The following is an 18,253-nucleotide window of genomic DNA, read 5'->3' as shown; positions in this document are numbered from 1 at the left end:
GTTCCTCACACAGGATCACATTCCACTCCTGTTTCCCACTGCCTTCTGTTCCCTTGACTCAACGGTTCCAGCTGAAGCTCGTTCTGCCGGATCCTTTCCCACTCCCGTTTGAGCAGCAAGACAGTTTAATTAATCACTGCGTGGGCAGCCCATCTCTACGACTGAGATGAAGATTCTGCTTTGAATAGAAGTCTAGTAGACATAAGCTTTCATTCTTAGAATGCCTCCTCGTTCTCCTCTCCCGAGTTTTTGATGTGCAGAGGATGCTCTCCGTGCCTACGTGCCCATTATCAGATTATTTGGGTTTTACATGAGAGGTGTGTGTTTAGGTTGGGAATGCACTTGGTGTATTGGGGCTCAGGAATTGCTGGCACTGGGACTGGGGGGTCAAGGTGACTGACAGGGAGTCAGATCAGCCCAGAGGGAGCTGCTAGTTCTGCTATCCCAGCTTTTTTGTTTATAGCTGATTTAGGGTCTTTAATGCCGCAGTGAAATGAAATTCAGTTGATAAAATCAACAACTTTTTGGTTGTTTGGGGTTTTTTTTTCTAATTTTATGGCTTGTAAGTTCTGCTGATAATAACCTTTGGGTCAGCTTGTTTGGGTCCTTGTTTGGAGGCTGATCACCAAATGATGTTATGACCCCAGTGGCAGATGTGGATTTACTGCATACAAAGACTGGTTCACATTTGTACATCACAGAATCATAGAATTGTTAAGGTTGGGAAAAACCTCTCTAAGCTCATCAAGTCCAACCATTAACCCAGCAGCACCACCATGTTCACCACTAGCCCATGTCGTCAAGTGCCACATCCACAGGTTTTTTGATCAGTGCCAGGGATTGTGACTCCACCACTGCCCTGGGCAGCCTGTGCCAGGGCTTTGCAACCCTTTCCCTGGAAAGATTTTTCCTAATATCTAATCTAAACCTCCCCTGGCACAACTTGAGGCTGTTTCCTCAAGATGGCATGGAAAAGAGTACTCTGAGGTAGATCTGAATACTTGGGACAGTGGGATTCTCCCGTTGTCTCAGCTGGGGAGGAGACAGGAGTCAAGCCCCTACAGAAATAAAAGAATGGTGGTTTTCAAATTAAATTTATAGACAGCTCTTCGTGGGGGGGTGGGTGGTATTTTCACATGATCATATATCACAAGTTATTAAATATAGGGCAGCTCCATGTTTCCAAAAGCCAACTTCCCAAAGCTCTGGGCAAAACTAAAGTGTTCGGAGAGGGGGATATAGGGAAGGAAAATTAAAAATTTGAGCCCTCTCAGAACTTATTAGGTAACAAAAATTACCAGTCAGGAAAGACAGTTGGTTTTCCTAAAGGCCCGGCCTACTCCTGAACAGCAATTTGTATTTATAAAAGCAAAAGTATAAGAACAAAGACAGAAGGGAAAAGGCATAAGGGAGAAAACAGTCTTAATAATCTATTTTGGAAACATATTGAGCATGGAAATATGATAGAAATTATTATAGGTTTATTTGCTGACGGAAATTGCAATTTCTGAATGACTCTTAAACTCATCTGTAAATCCTCAGACTGATATGGGGGAATCCTGCTCAAGGTATTTAATTAAATAGGAAGAGTTTCCTCGTTATGTTTGTATTATTGATTAGCTCAGAGGGGTTCCTGGAAGGTGGAGGAGACAGCCAAGGAGCTAATGTAATTAAGCTGTATTAAATTGGGAAGTGAGGAACAGAGGTTGTAGTGACTTCAAATTCATGAATTAAATAAATTCCCTGTAAGGGAATTTCTTAGGGAACTCTCAGCACCACAGTTTGAACAAGTTGTAGACAGGATCTGAGATTATTTAGACTTCAAGGAGAAATGCTTTGTATGGAGAGACTTTAAGAAGTTGCTGATCATAATATTCTTGCCCATGAAAGGTCTTGCAATTTATTGGGTACAAAAAAGTTTCTTTTGTTTGGTGGATAAAAAGTTAAAGAGAATCATTTCCTGAAAACAACAAGGAAATTCTGTTTGGTGGATTTGCCTCTTCCTGAAAATCATCAGGTGTGAATGGCTTTGTTTTGTCTACCCCAAAATGCTGATTGTACCCTGTAAAATAATGGGTGTGGGAATTTTGGGACGTGATCTATGAGTGAGTTCAGATGACAAGAGACAAAATTCCCACCAGATCTTCCAGGTCAAAAGGAACGAGGGAATCAATAAGAACATGAAGACACCTCTTGCTAAAGTTGCTCCTCTTTGTGTGTTTTCAGCTATTTCTGAGAAACTGAAATAAAGCAGGTGCTTAAACCAAGATTTTCCCGTTGTTTTCAGATAATTCCAGCGGTGCCAAGTCTGACATGGACATGGCCTACGAGAGGGCCCGGGTGCACCTGAGCCCAGAGGACACTGCTGGCAGCCCTGGCACGGCCAAGGTGGGTCTGTCTGATCCTCTGGGAGTCCACCCTGTTCCTTGCCTTGTACATCATTATTCTTGGAGTGATTCCAGTGTTTTCTGCCTTTGAAACGCTGCCCTTGCACCTCTGTAGGAGTTGGGATATTTGGTCTTACAGAGTCAGACTGGCTTGGGTTGGAAGGGACCTTAAAACTCACCCAGTGCCACCCCCTGCCATGGGCAGGGACACCTTCCACTAGAACAGGTTGCTCCAAACCCCATCCAACCTGGCCTTGAATGGTTTTTTTGTCTTATTATTTTTTAACTTGCAGTTGTTTCAGTAGATTTTGGTGACTGTTAAAGCTTTTTAGTGCAGATCTTGAAACTCTGGAGATTCCCTTGGTGAGCAGTCTGAAAGCACCCCTGCAACTTCTTGATTTTTAGGTATTGCCTTCCCCTCACTCATGAAATGAATCATTTGGAAAGGTGGATTTGTCAGACCATGCTTTTTTTGTGATTGGTACTTTGCAGCAAGGAATTAAAAACTTGTATCAGCCTGTGAGCTTCCTGGAGGTCTCCAGTCACTGTTTATAAATCTGTTTTCCTTTTTGTGGTCTGATTTTTATGAATACTGGCCTGGAAGTCAAGAGCACAAAAATGTTCTTGAATTATGAAACTGCAGACTAAACTTTCAAGTGAAATTGTTGCTCACTGTGACCTTGACAGACATTTTTTCGTTTCCTCCATCTTTGTGTTGGTTAAGTTTTAGTTCCATCAAGCTGCCCAGTTTCTGAAAAGTCTCTTATTTTTCCCTTTCACAAGCTGTGATGAGTAACTTTGTTTGACTCGAGTGTCAGAAAAAAATACAGGGATAATGAAGTTAGCAAGCTGTTGCTTTTTCGGAAACCTAGATTTCTCCTATGCAGACCACCAGTTGTGGTGGGTAGAGAGAACACATGATATGGCACATTTTGGCTGGGTAAGTGCCAGTTATAATGTTTAAATGATCCTTGTTGTGTTTCTGCTCTTTGCAGTCCATATTGAAGAAGACTGTGACGGTGACAGAGACTCCTTCAGCAGTTTTCCATTACAGTGCAGTGCAGGACTCCTGTAACACCAAACATATTGATGCCATCGTTGAAGCAGCAAAGAAGGACCTCTCAACCCTGATGAAACTTGATGTGAGTTATTGCAGGGAGAACTGGCTTTGTTTTTGCATTTCATCTCACTCTGCCAGGAACTAAAAAGCAAATCGTCTCCCTGGTACTGTAGTTGAGCCCAATGTTTTATTCAATAGTTGTTGAAGTTATTAGAAGGGCTGAAGTAAATTTGAATTATTCTGCCACTTGAACAGACCACGCTGGAATGCAGTGCATGAATCTTCTCTCACTGTGTGCAGATTTAGCCCTGTGAGCAGCAAATGTGCAGTTTCTGCCACCTTCTAATTCTGTGCTCTCACACAGTGTGTGAAGAAGTTATGTAAAGGCATTCAGGTGATTGCTGAATCCATTAACGCTCTTGGCACAGCATCCAAGTGCTTGTTTGGGTTTTGGAGTTGAGCCTCTGTACTTGGCAGTGGCACTGGGAGCATTTCCCAGCTGGGTCCTGTGCCTGGTGACCTCCCAGTCACCCTCGAGCTCAGCCCCTGCCGAGCCCCTTCATGTTGGAAGAAGGGATGAAAATGATTGTTTCCATCATTCCTGTGATTCCAGCTGCATTCCATTATGGAGCTGTGGCTGTTCATGCAGCTAATCAGACAATTTGGGAAAATTATGCATCTGTCTCAGTCAGTCACAGACATCCCTGGCTTGTTCCAGCCTGTACTGCAGTAACTCCACTCTGCTGGTGCTGCCAGGGGCTGGGCACAGCTGCTGCACCTCCTCCTCTGCTGCCAGAGCTGTCATCAAACTACACTTGGTAGAACTCAAAAAAGGTTTTACTTTTGGATTTTAACATTCCCTCCTGATTTCCAAGTTATTACCCTTGTGATTTCAGAATCCCTGTCACGGCCTCAGCTCCCAGCTGGGACACTCGAGGCTCCCCATCCTCACTGATCTAAGGTCTGTCTGCAGGACACTTACCTGTCTTATGGTAATTTCCAGGGGTTTTTCAGGCATTTATATCCCCATGAAACACTACAGACTATTTTAGAAGGAATTCTTGTTACAGATGGAGTGAACCAGGACCAGGTCCCCTCATCTGTTCTGCTCAGCTTCCTGTTCTTGATAGAACTATCATTAATGAGCAGAAATCCCAAGATCATTGAAATGATTACAGCACTTTTGGTTTTTTTTTTTAAGTCTAGAATAAATTTCTCAGTAATTAACAAGCAGCAGCTGAGAGATAAAGTTAATTGCAACAGTATCCTTGAAATGCAGCACCTAATAGGCAGCGTTTGTAACATGAAGATCTCAATAGCAATGAAACAAAGTAGGATTTTCAAACTTGGGGATTATAGCAATTTACAGTTCTTCACAAGCAAATTGGAATCTGATGGGATGTAGCCAAATACCAGAGATCTCATTGAAAGTTTAATTTTTTTCTCCAGACACGATAGTAAAAGTTCTTTTACAGGCAGTGGAAGAAAAATCTTGCTGTGTGCAAAGTATTTGTGTTCAACACTGCTTACATAAAAGAAGAAAATTAATTCTGTAAGCTGGTCTGGTAAAAAATGAGATCTTTTATTTCTTAGCTGGCTGGAAGCATTTTAATTGTCATTTTATAGAGCAGCCAACCAGAGTGAATCAAATAAAGATGTTTTGATGGCAGGTGGTGGTAGGTTTGGGGGTATTTTGGTTGTTTGGGTGTTGGGTTATTTTCATGATACTTTGAGAAAGGAGGGAATAACTGACTGTAGGAGAGAGGCATTGTTGTTTCAAATGACCTTTAGGTATCTGACTTCAGAATTAAAATTTTCTTTTTTTTTCTCTTTTGTTTTAAATAACTTGAATTCCTTGGATCTGTCATAAGTGGTTTTTAATCTCATACAGTTTTTACATGGTTTCAGCTTTGTCTGCAGTTATGATATGACATTAAGCAGTGTTGCAGGGCATCTCTTCTGTGTGAGTTATAAGGGAATTTCCTTTGACAAACGAGTTATTTGCCCCAGTTAATTACTGGGTTTGCTTATTGTTTATAAGTGGTTTGTATTTTCACTTCTGTGTCATAAACCCTCCTAGTTTGTTATCCAGAAATAACCTCTGCTACTTGTTATATTTGTTACTGGAATTTATACTGTACCCTGATTTGTCCAGTTTCCTGCTGCAACCATTTGTTACAGTAATGCAAAGGAAGAAACGTGCTGGGAAATGGAGTTTGTTGTGGTAATGACTTGTTTTCCTAAAAGCTGGTGGCTGGAGGGGGTCAGTGCAGAGTTACTTCCAGAAACCCTGCAACTGTGCAATGCTGAATCTGGGCTTGCTGGGCTCACCCGTTCAAGAGAGAAGGTGCTGGACAGGCTGGATCTTGTTTGTCAGCTCTTTTATTGCTTAATGGGGTGGTAATAGCAGGGAAAAGGAAGATATCAAGGTCTGCTTGGAGGTCAGTGAGGCTCTTCTCTTGCCCGAGGCAGAATCAAATATTGCTAAGTCATTTCTGGCAGGTTTTTGGCTCAGCTGTACTTAAAGATCTCCAGTGATGAGGCTTCACAGCTCAGTGTGCAATCTATTCCAATACTTAAGTAGTCTTAGACATGAAGAAAATCTTTGCAATGATTTTTGTTAGACCCAGTGCAGCCCCAAAATCCTGTTGGTAAGTAGAGCTCATGAGGGAGCTTGTATTCCCTTACTGAGGGGTGCTTTCAGAGTCACAACTTTGTCTTTAGGTAATACTATGCAACCATAAATAGATAAATAGAGGAAAAAAATCATAGAAATTAGTTGAGTTGCTGTTGCTGAACTGAAATATTTTGACAGGTGCTTGTCAGGTTCTCTGCATTGGGTATGTTCCCATGAAACAGATGGGCTTCAATAAAACTATTTTCTGATGAAAATATGTTCTTTTTATCAACAGTAGGTGTAAAGAATAATTGTGATTATTTCACTTGCTCTATTTTTTTTCAACCCCAAAATTCAAACCTGGCAGAACAATTACGAGTGTGGAGTGTTTACATCTCTGCTCTGTTGGTTTCCTGCTGCAATGAGGTTAATGACTGTGGGCAGATTCTGCTCTTGTGCTGAATTGGTTCTTCCTGTGAGTGCAGTTCTTGCTTTTAGTGCTTCTGCCTGTGTGGCAAAGCCCTGTGCACAGGTGAATACACAGAGAAACTGTGAGAGCCAGGACTGCACTGTCAGGCTTCAGCAGAACACAAGAATCCATAACTGAGCCTTGTTTTCTGCCCCAGCCCATTCAGGTGGTGATGGTAAAATGCTGAACTTCTAAAAGGTTTGTAAGAAGGCTGGAGAGGGACTTTGGACAAGGGCACGGAGTGATAGGACAAGGGGAAATGGCCTTAAGCTGAAGGAGGGCAGGGTTAGGTCAGATATTAGGAAGAAATTCTTTATTAAGCATGTTGAGGCCCTGGCACAGGGTGCCCAGAGAAGCTGTGGCTGCCCCATCCCTGGAAGTGTCCAAGACCAGGTTGGATTTGGGGCTGGGAGCAACCTGGGCTAGTGGAAGGTGTCCCTGCCCATGGCAGGGGGTAGAAGGAGATGAGCTTTAAGGTCCCTTCCAATCCAAACCAGCTTGGGATTCTGATAAAGAAATTCACCTTCCCAAAACCTGGGTTAACTGGGAGTTACTTATGCACTCAGGTGCCAGTTATGTTGGTGACTGGCTTTGGAGTGGGAAGGGAATCTTTGGATCTGGTGCTGCACTCGGCCAGCTCAGCTCCTTGCCATTCCAAGGGGCTGGGGTTGAGTCCAAACTGAGGGTGGCCTTTGGAATGACTCTCCTTCCCATGTCCTCTTCAGCTGGGAGGGAAATTCCAGCTCTTCTCTGCAACCCAGATGTGCCTGGACACAAGAATTCATGACCTTGAGGAAGCTTTTGTTCCACAGTGTGTGTGAAAATCTGCTCCACATGTACAGCTCAGCTGAGCTGTGTGTTCAGGGAAGGGCTGGGATAAAGCAGGAGTTGCATCTTCTTGTTCCGTTCCTCGATGATTTACAAAGTCTCCTCTAGTTTCACCTTCCTTTGAAAGTAACTTCATAGTTCATGATTTTCATGCCAGTTGATACAGATCTCTTCATTGTAGATCATTAAAAGAGTCAGAGGGAAAAACTGACAAATAGAAAGTCCTTAAGAATCCAAATGTGATCAATCGAAATGGATCAAACCTTCTTGCTCGTTCTCTATGCTTCTATTTGCTTTTCTTCCTCTCCTTATCTTTTTCATGAGCCTGTTCTTCACTTTTAGGCTTCTCTGTCTTTTTTTCTGATTTTCTAGTCTCTCTGGGGCTTTTTCCATCAGCAGCCCTATCACTGTGTGGAGATCTTCTGGAAGAAACATCTGTTGGGTAGAGAAATACAAAAATATTTGCCATATTTTGAAGAGATTCAAACGCTTATAACGTTGTCTTTAGTAACTTCAGTAGTTACTCTTATTTGCTTTATCTGTATGCTTCCTCACATTCTGGGATCTTTCCCTGTGCACAGAGCAGTAAATTGTGCCTCCCACCCCCTTTTTCCCCAGAATCCTGCGTTGCTGAACGGCAAAGTGACGCTGCACCAGGTCACTGCTGGCACCGTGCTGTCGAGGCAGGGGGACCAGGTGAGTCAGCACCACCTGAACCTGCACCTGCCTCAGTTCCTGCCCTCCTCTGTGAAGTATTTATACACATTGATGATGGAGAAAAAAATCCCACCTGACCCCTCCCAAGGTGTCACTTCTCGAGGTGGAACAGCCCCGGCTCTCAGCCCTCCCACAGAGCCAGAGTGGGAGTCTGGTGTCTGTGTGTTGTCAGCTCTGATGTACCTCATGACAAGGGGTGGAATATCCCACCTCAGTCCTTCCCCAGGAGCTGTGAAGTCTGGGAAGCCTTTTTTCATGCCCTGCACTGAGGGCTTTTGGGGATGTCACTCAGTTGCAGTGAAGTATTTCTCCCCCCACTCCCCCCCAACATCAGTTGTGTTGCTTGTTTATAGCAAAGTATTTAGGATATAATGAACTTTATTTATGATAATACTGTGTAAATAAATAAGTTTATGCAAAGCAGATGAGAGGCAGCTCCAATTCCAGCACTGCTGGGTTCTGCTCTGCTGACCCCTGATGCCCCTCATCCTGCTGCTGTGACTCCCCATTATCTCCTCCACTCCCAATTCTGTCCTTATTCCTTGAGATCTTGCAGATGCAGCCTTCATTTTTCATAACCACACAAAGAGAAACACATTTTTCAATATTGTGGCTGCTTAGTTTTAAATATTCATAACCAGCTTTTAATAATTCACTATTGTGTCTTATTTTATCACCTAATTGTTCAAAAAACCATAGGGAGCTTTCTGAAAAACAGATCGGTCGTGATAGCGCTGTCAGTGTGATAATTGCTTTTAAAATCTTGTGGGGATTTTATTGAACTCTTTTTTTTCCACTTGCTGCAGGATGTTAATGTTTGCTTTGTGGTCTCGGGGATGCTTCATGTGTACCAGAGGAAGATTGACTCTGAGGAGGACACTTGTCTGTTCATAACCCACCCCGGGGAGCTCGTGGGCCAGCTCGCCGTGCTCACTGGGGAGCCACTGATCTTCACCATCAAGGCCAACAGAGACTGCAGCTTCCTGTCCATTTCCAAGTCCCATTTCTATGAGTGAGTTCTGCCATTAAAACACGTATTGATTTTTTTTTTTTAAAGTACTTTTTAAATTTTTTATGGCCCTTTTGAATGAAGGAGCAGGGCAGTGACTGTCCCCCTGTGCTGAGCACTGGTGAGGCCACTCCTCAAGTCCTGGGGGCAGTTCTGGACCCCTCATGACATTGAGGGGCTGGAGCATGTCCAGGGAAGGGAACGGGGCTGGGGAAGGGGCTGGAGCAGCAGGAGCAGCTGAGGGAGCTGGGGGGGCTCAGCCTGGAGCAAAGGAGGCTCAGGGGGGAGCTCCTGGCTCTGCAACCCCCTGACAGGAAGGGGGAGCTGGGGGGGGTCGGGCTCTGCTCCCAGGGAACAAGGGACAGGGGGAGAGGAAATGGCCAGGGGAGGTTTAGGTTGGATATTAGGGAAAGTTTCTTCACTGAAAGGGTGGTCGGGCACTGGCATGGGCTGCCCAGGGCAGGGGGGGAGTCCCCATCCCTGGAAGTGTTCAAAAAATGAATAGATGTGGCACTTTGTGGTATGGTTTACTGGGCGTGGAGGTATTCAGTCAAATGTTGGACTGGATGATCCTGGAGGTCTTTTCCAACCTTGATGATTCCATGATTCTGAACATGAGTGGTGGGTGTCTGTGTGAGGTAGTGCTGCTAAAGTACATCCCACAGCAATCCCAAAGCTTACAGGAGGGATTTATCCATCTGTCAGGTGGCTTTATCTCCAGCAAGAAGAGAACATGGGAATATTAAATGGTGACATCTCCTTTGTTCAAGGTCTCTAGAGCACTTAACTCATTGGGGTGGGAATTATGACCCAAAATTCACATACTTCATAACCCAAATAAGAGAGTCTGGCCAGAGCCTGGGCTTTGCTGGGTTAAGTGCTGCTTTGTCAGGCCTTTTCTCTTGGATTCATTAGTTCTTTTTGCTGGAAAACTTCCCCAGTTCTATTCCCTAACACAGCCCAGGCTGTTGGGTGTGTTATGAGTGGTTGGTCTGGGTATAATTGTGGGTTTTCAATGCTCACTAATAGAATAGGTCAAACAGTAATACCCCAGTGCAAGACAGGTTCCTTCCTGGACCTTGGAAGTAGCACATGACTTGGGACTTAATGCTTAAAGGGAGGTATAGGTATTTCTTAATTAAAAACTCAATATGATGACTGTGGTTAGCCTTGTTGCCAATAATAATGATTAAAGCCCTTGATTTATTCCACATTCCTGTTGTTTAGAGTTACTATTATTTCACACACACAATTTGTCTCAAATACCTCTATTTCCTTTTCTAAACTTCTTTTTCAGCTTCTGCTGGAATGTGCCATCAGTCCTATGTAGGACTTTTTGGGGTCGTTGTCTTTTCTAGGCCACTGTTACGTTGTATATTCCTACATAGTTCTTGCTTCTTAAATAATTCTGCTTGTTTGTATTCCTAATCAACTCTACCCCAGAATCTTACTGTGGGATTTTGGTTTTCCCACCTCAGGCAAGAGGCTGTTATGCTGTGGAATGAACGTGCTGTGCTCAGCATGTGCTTGGAGCTGTGTTTTTCCCAGTCTGTGGGGTGGATGTCTACTCTGTGGCCTAATTTCTGATGGATGCTTCCCACTTGTGCCATTCCATGCAATATCAGCCTATTCTTCTAAATGCCTGGTTTTTCTGGCTGTCTTTTGCTACTGTTGTTTTCCTACTTGTTCCTGACTTGAAATTTCATTATGTTGTCTCAGCCAAGCAGGCAGATTCCACCTTTTCCTCCTCTGTTTCTTTTGTTTGTTTTGATGTTCAGGGCTGGGTTATTTCTCTCAGTTGCTGAAGCTCATTTTCCTGAGCTTTCTCTTCTCTCTGAAGAACTGAGTTATCTCTTGTTTATTCCATCTTTTTGCTTCGATTAACCCCTTACCAGTCAGTGCTTAAGAACCCATCAGTGTATTACCTCTTCATCATTTTTGGGACCTTTCCAAATCTTTTTTTTCCTCCTTTAGAGTCTGTTGCCTGTTCTCTGCATTTCACAAGCTCTTTTTGATATTCCAGTGTTTCATCTTCACAATTTGTCCTGAACCTCAGACTTTATGGCACTTCTAACTCCTGTGCCCATATTTAAGTGTCATTGGAGAAAGGCTTTGAAAAGCATCAGGTTGGTTCATTTTTGCTTTGAACTCTCTGAGAAAGAAACACTTGTTGATAAAACTAGATAGAAGTTTTATTTTCCATTTTTATGCCAAATTCTGTGCTCATAGCCCCACAATGTTTGGCTTTCTCCTTTGCTTGGAATCTCACAGGAGTTATTTTTTTTTAAATTTGTTTATATTTATCTTAAGTTACAGATTAGAAGAAGTTTGACAAGAATCTCCATTATTCCCCAAAATTCCGTTTTTCCTTTCTCGCTGTGCTGGAACACTTGGTGTTTTTTCTCAATAATTAATGACAGGGTGAAGCAGAAAGCACATGGTCAATAGTTGCCATTAGGCAAAGAGCTCAGTAATGGAAGGAGCCCGGGGTGTAGAATTGCAGGGTGGATGTTGGACAACAGATTAAATCCTTTCCACTGGAACTCGGGGGCACTTTTCCGTGGTGCTGCCACGACTCAATAACTGCCTGTACTGCAGGGTGTAAGTGTGGGGTGGCACAGGCTGATGATTTGGTGTATCCAGGGTGACACAGGCTAATGGCACAGCACGTCCCTGCAGTGCTGGGCTGAACTGCTGCTCTCTGGGCAGTGCCCACGCTGGGGCTGGGGGGGCAACCACGTTGTCTGCAGGGGCAGGTTCTGCAGGACCAGGGGCTCTCTCCCACCCTCTGCCTCAGTACATGTCATGAGTTGGAGGCCTAATCATGAGCACTTGCCAGAGAAGCAGGAGTGCTTTGATTTTTATTTGGTCTTGCCAGCCAAGCTGAATATCAGTTTGCAGCCACATCCACAGTTATATCTGTGTAAGTCCCAGGCTTCCCCAGAAACTGGTTTAGCCCTTTCATTGCTGTGTTTGGTGAGCTCTCTAATAAAGAATCCTCAGGGTCCCTTCAGAAACAACTTGCTGTAGTACAGAGCTTTGGATTTTAATTTTCTCAGTGCCAGGCATGTGCCAAGCAGAAGAGCACAAATGCCCACGTGAGAGGAAAAAAACCTGGCTGATAATGAGGGAAAAAATCTGCTTTCCTCTTCTCTTGCATATGGGTGGGTTTTACCTTCTGTCCTAATTCTCTGGTAGAGAACTGAGGGAGGTAACAGAGAGCTCCATGTGGAAATAAAAGCAGCCTGTTAGTAGTTTACATCTTGAATGCATTAAGTATTAAGATACATATCCTGGGGGAGGGAAAGAGTAAATGGCTTTTATTGACGACAGCAGACAGCCTGTGTGGGAGGAGACTGAGGGCTAAATAAGCAAGTGGAGTAAAACCAATGAGCTAAACCATTCTGGAGTTTTTAGGGGCTTTATTTAACTTTTGAACCAGCTGAAAAGGGGGGATAGGGCTGAGTGTTTTCCATGTGTCTGTAGGTATCTTGGGCAGGAGATGGTTGGAAGGCATGGAAAAATCAGGGCAAGAGAAGAGGGTCAGGAGAGAAAAGCTGTCCTACTTTTGGGTCATGCTGTTTGCTGGCTGGATTTTCAGGAGTGCCAAATGTAAGAGGTGGTGTTCAGTTTAATTTACCTCGTAGCACATGTGAGTGTGATGAGCTCAATCTGGAACAGGGATCTGTGCTAAGGATCTCTGCCTCTCAGTTTCAGGGATTTTGGCTGAAGAAATTACAAGCTTCATTACTGTGAAAAGCAGTAATTGGAGGCCCGGGGGAGGAGAGCAGGTATCCATGAAAGCTCCCTGTGTGCTGCACTGACCCACAGCCCCTGCCAGCTGCAGCAATGGGACTAATGAAGGAGACACCTGATGTTTTAGAAAATACAGGGCAGTCTCTGTGCCACACCCCGGCAGGCAGAGCTCCTGCTGAGTCTGCTTTTGCTATCACAGTCTTGGTTTAGGCAGCTCTGCTCGGACCTGCTCTGATCCTGCCGGGTTCCAGTGGTCCACAAGGAACTGCAATCCAGTCAGGGAGCAAAGACTGACAGTGCTCCTTCCATGCATTTCTCCCCTCCTGTGTTTTTAGGGTGTGAGGTTAGATACAAAGCTGGCATGACTCGTGCTCAGTGAGAGCTCCCTCATAACAGGGTCTGCTCAGCAGATTTTCTTATGGCAGTCTGGCATCTTCCTTGGGAAAGGAGCACTGATGCAGAAAACTTACCCAGTAACCTCATGAGGTTCAACAGGGCCAGGTGCTGGTGCTGCCCCTGGGTCGGGGCAGCCCCTGGATCAATCTCCAGGCTGGAGATGAACAGATGGAGCAGCCCTGGGAGAAGGCCCTGGGGGTGCTGGTGGGGGAGAGGCTGGACATCGCCCAGCCCAGAAACCCCCCGTGCCCTGGGCTGATCCCCCAGCGTGGGCAGCAAGGCAGGGGGGATTCTGCCCCTCTGCCCCCTCAGGTGAGACCCCCCTGCAGAGCTGCTCCAGCCCTGGGGAACAGCACAGCAAGGACATGGAGCTGCTGGAGAGAGTCCAGGGGAGGCACCAAGATGATCACAGGGATGGAGGAAAGGCTGGGAGAGCTGGGGGTGATCAGCTTGGAGAAGAGAAGCTTCGGGGTGACCTAACTGTGGCTTTCCAGTGCCTGCAGGAGCCAACAGGAAAGATGGAGAGAGTCTATTTGCAGTGGCCTGGAGGGAGAGGCTAAGGGGGAATGTCTTCCCGCTGCCAGAGGGCAGGATTAGATGGGATGTTGGGAAGAAATTCTTCCCTGTGAGGGTGGGGAGGCCCTGGCACAGGTTACCCAGAGAAGCTGTGGCTGCCCCTGGATCCCTGGAAGTGTCCAAGGCCAGGTTGGACGGGGCTTGGAGCAACCTGGGCTAGTGGAAGGTGTCCCTGCCCATGGCAGGGGTGGAGTGAGATGATCTTTGGCCCTTGGCCCTTCCAAGCCAGGCCACTCTGTGATTTATCATTTTTTCCTCTTTGTTTCTGTCCATGAGGGGTTTCTCAGAGCTCCCTCATCTCTCTGTGTGCAATTGGTGCAGACACACACCTCCTTCTCTGTGAATCACCCTATCTCTTGTGGAATAGCTGTTTTTTAGTGATCTGTCATCAGCTGCTCTTGATGCTGTGCAGGAACAGGAAAGATAAGTTGCCCTAAACAGGTAGAACACCCTGACCTGTGTGTGGTCCTGTGGAATGATTCAGGAAGAATTGCAGTGCTCTCTTACACAGTGACAGGATGCAGTGATCTTTAGTCCAAAAAGAACAAGAAATAAGACATTCCTGAGCAGTTCCCAGGTGTCTGTGAGAGTGATTTCCCCTGGGCCTCACAATCAGTGTGGAGTTTGCACTTATCCTGGCAGAACCTTCTCAAAGTTTTTCAGTTTGAGGAAAGTATTGAATTACATGATATCTTTATTACTAGAGACTTTTAAGCATGACTCAGAAGGTTCAGTGTGAAGATCAGGAGCTTTATTAGAAGGTGTTTCAGTTCTTTGTGGTCTTTGCAACAGGGGAAAAGGGAACATTTGAAATTCAGAGCAGGTCTTTTATTTTTAAGAGCATCAGACTTGACATATAAAGAGATTCTGATCTGATGTTGGGGGGAAGCTGTGAGCACATGTGAGAGACTGAGAGGTGCAGAAGGGCAGGGATGGATCATCTTGGGGAGAGTATGAACATTTCCCTGAGCCATGAGAGACCTGGGTGATGGGGAGGTGAGGAGGGTGGCTCATAGACAAGAGCTCACATGGCTCCATCCATCCCACTGCCCTTGGAAAAGGGAATTGGGCCGGCCAGCAGGACTGGCCAGCATCTTGCCAGCTCTGAGAGACATTTAGTTTGGAGTGGCTTGGCAGGCTGGCCAGCCCATCCTTTGTCAAAGAATCCCTGCTGTGATGGCAGCAGTGAGTGTGCCTATGGGTACATACTACTTTTGGAATTTCTGCTGCACTGGGGTGTTGTTACCTGTGTGCACCTGTTCCTGTTTTGGAAGCACTGGAATAACCCTTTCCTTTTCCCTCCAGGATCATGCGGGAGCAGCCCAGTGTGGTCCTTGGGGTGGCCCACACTGTTGTGAAAAGAATGTCCCCCTTTGTCAGGCAAATTGACTTTGCCCTGGACTGGATGGAGGTGGAGGCTGGACGAGCTGTTTACAGGTGAGATGGGGACTAAATTGTGTGTTTGAAGTTTTCCTGGTTAATGAGCTGTGCTCCCTTGGTGATGTGTAGAATGAGAAACCCATTGCACTATATTTATCAACCATTCCATCAGGTTTTATCTGCCTATTTTAAGATAATTTTCTTTCTGCAGTACCTTCAGCATTGCTTCAGTCTCTTGTCTCCAGGTGTTACTAAATTATTTCATACTATTCCTCCTCCTTTCTGTTGTTGTGGCAAGCTTTTAAAGTGACATAATTGACTAAGACACAGACAGTTGTATGTTCTGGTGGTGGTTTCTGCATTGTTAAGAGCATGAACATCTATTGCACAAGGAGTTTTTCAACCTTTCTAAAATAAACAGCAAAACTCAAAGGTAATTCAGTTAGGCTTATTCTGTAGTAAATTGAAAACAGGAAATTTGTGTTTAAGGAGCAAAAGTTACCTTGGGAAAACGTAGTTTTAACGATCTATACCAGGATGCAATTGAGCTGTTACATGGTTGCTGCAGTGGTGGGAGAATAAGGGTCCAATTTAGTCCTTGATCTGTGTAATTGTAACTGTAGTTGTTATTGTTATACCTGTAGCAGCAAAACTAATGGAAGTTTTGGATTACTCTGTGCATCAGAGCATTCATAGCTGTCAATATCTTGTTAAAACCTTTCGGAATTCCTTCATTAATTTTAACTCCACCACCAGAAGAATCAGCATTCCAGACACAACTCCTAATCATGCCAACTAAATATAGCAAAAGCTTCCTGCTAGGCTGAGGTGTGTGCACCAAAAGGAACCCAAATCTGGAGCCACTTGGGAGTTTGCTCTTTGACCTGCACAATTTCTCTGCACATCCACATTGCCCTTGCAGTGGGAACAAGCTCCTGTGTACCCAGCAATGTTGTCTCCCCTGGGGGCCCTGTGCATCCTGGTCATCCACATCCAGACCTAGTATGGATGCACAGAATGGTTTGGGGTGGAAGGGACCTTAAGGATTATCCGGATCCAACCCCCCTGACACCTTCCACCAGCCCAGGTTGCTCCAAGCCCCGTCCAACCTGGCCTTGGACACTTCCAGGGATGGGGCAGCCACAGCTTCTCTGGGCAACCTGTGCCAGGGCCTCCCCACCCTCACAGGGAAGAATTTCTTCCTAATATCCAATCTAAATTACTCTGTTTGAGTTTAAAGCCATTCTCCTCTGGCTTGTCCTCAAGCAGTTGTGCACAGCCTGCACATTTAAACATTAAACATATTTCCAGGTCACCTTTTAACAGGCGCCTGTTCCGTTTCTTGTTTGCTTGTTAAGTTTTAAGTCTCAGTTAAACCCTTTCCTGTGCCCTCTAAGCCAGGGAGGGAAAATCAAACCTATTCAAAGGCTCCAGATGCATTTGCTGAGCGGAGATGCTTCGCTAATCCTGGTTATTGATCCTTTCTGCAGGCAGGGGGACAAGTCTGACTGCACGTACATCGTGTTGAACGGGCGCCTTCGCTCCGTCATCCGGATGGAAGATGGGAAAAAGCACCTGACTGGGGAATACGGCCGAGGGGACTTGATTGGAGTGGTAAGAGGGAGGGTCACAACCGAACTGCTCAGCTGAGAAATTGGGATTGGCTCCACGCTGAACAAACACAGTCGTGCTCCGATCAGTTGTTCATCTTGTTAAGGGCTTGCACAAGTTCAAAACGTGGAAGATCCCTTCTACCCGGAAACTTTGTGCAGTAATTAATGAATGGAGATATTGGACTTGGTCTGAAAAGAAAGAGGAAACAAAAAAAGGTCATAACCAAACCAGTAGGCCACATGGGCCCCATAGGCCACATATACCCTATATGTCCCATAGGCCCCCTAGGCCCTATAAGCCACATGGGCCCCAAAGGCCTCACAAGCCCTAGAGGCCCCACAGTCCAGGCTTCAAAGGCTCTATAGGCACCATATGTCCCATATGCCCCATAGGCTTCAAAGGCCTCATACAACCTACAAGCCCCATAGACCCCAGGGCCCTGCCCAAGGCTCTTCTGTGCTGTGGGTTATTTTCTTTCCCAGTGAAAGGTGTGCAGCCTGTGAGAACAGGTCAGGGAGAATTGCAGGAATGTGCTCTAAATGGGGTTTGGATAAATGTAGTGCCACAGGAAGATTCAGTCTGGCTGAGCCCCCTGGAAGTGTCTAATCCACCCTCCTCAGAGTTGGCAAAGCTGACTTCAAAGCTTAGTCAGGTTTTTCAGGGAGTGTGTAATTATTATCGTTATTAAAGCAACTGTTGATTTCAAAATTGTGGTATTTATCCACGTTGGATTTCTCTATGTTCATTTTTTTGTTTCTCAGACCTAGTTAACAACAGAAATAGGAGTCTGACATCACAAATATGTGTGGCTTGTTTGATTGTTATATTTAAAATTAGAAGGTTTCTGAAGTTCTGAGATTGTTGTTCAGGCCCTCTTTTGCCTTTTGAGCTGAAAACTAAATACTGAATGTATATCTGTTTATAGCCAGAATTAGCATAGCTCTGAAGCCAGAAAACACAAGAATTGGGATTAGTTCTATGGGAAGAAATTCTTTTCTGTAGAAACGAAGGGGAAGGAGGAATCCAAGGCTGTTTCACTTCAGAGAGCTGATCCAGGACTGTGCTGATTGCAGAAGGAGATGGTTTTGAAAGTGGCAGCATCCAGCAGTTGAGTGTTTCCCACTGGTGTAAGAGGTTCTCCTTCCCTCTTTCCCTGCTCATGGGCTGTGTCTGTGATGTAGGACTCTCTCTGTGGCAGGAAAACACCATCAGCAGGGGACACCTGCTTGTCTGATGGCAGGTGGGTCCCAGAACAGTGCCTGTATCAGAAAATGTTTGTGACAAAGGTCTGGGGTACTGAGAGACTGGGAACTGACCTAATATCTGACTTGTTTATCTTGAGACAAGTAAAAAGTTTTATTGTGAGGAGAGTGAAGTTTCTGTGCCTGTTCACTGTGTGTTCACAGCTCATTTTCACCTGTGTAATAACTTAAAATAAATTGCC

At 45.1% G+C, this 18,253-nt stretch overlaps 1 protein-coding gene across 1 annotated transcript in view; it reads left to right on the top strand.

The window, feature by feature from the left end:
- Positions 1-18,253, top strand: part of PNPLA7 (patatin like phospholipase domain containing 7) — a 132,630-nt gene that overhangs the window by 21,678 nt on the left and 92,699 nt on the right. Inside the window, exons 14-19 of the mRNA XM_017835270.1 lie at positions 2,288-2,388; positions 3,383-3,529; positions 7,980-8,057; positions 8,885-9,090; positions 15,121-15,252; positions 16,686-16,809. Coding sequence (XP_017690759.1) covers positions 2,288-2,388; positions 3,383-3,529; positions 7,980-8,057; positions 8,885-9,090; positions 15,121-15,252; positions 16,686-16,809 — 788 coding nt within the window. The remainder of the gene's footprint in view (positions 1-2,287; positions 2,389-3,382; positions 3,530-7,979; positions 8,058-8,884; positions 9,091-15,120; positions 15,253-16,685; positions 16,810-18,253) is intronic.

This window comes from Lepidothrix coronata, unplaced genomic scaffold (assembly GCF_001604755.1).
Source record: "Lepidothrix coronata isolate B3197 unplaced genomic scaffold, Lepidothrix_coronata-1.0 Scaffold254, whole genome shotgun sequence".
Lineage (NCBI taxonomy): Eukaryota > Metazoa > Chordata > Aves > Passeriformes > Pipridae > Lepidothrix > Lepidothrix coronata.
The sequence above is the reverse complement of the archived record's forward strand: the minus strand, read 5'-3'. Positions and strand labels throughout refer to the sequence as shown.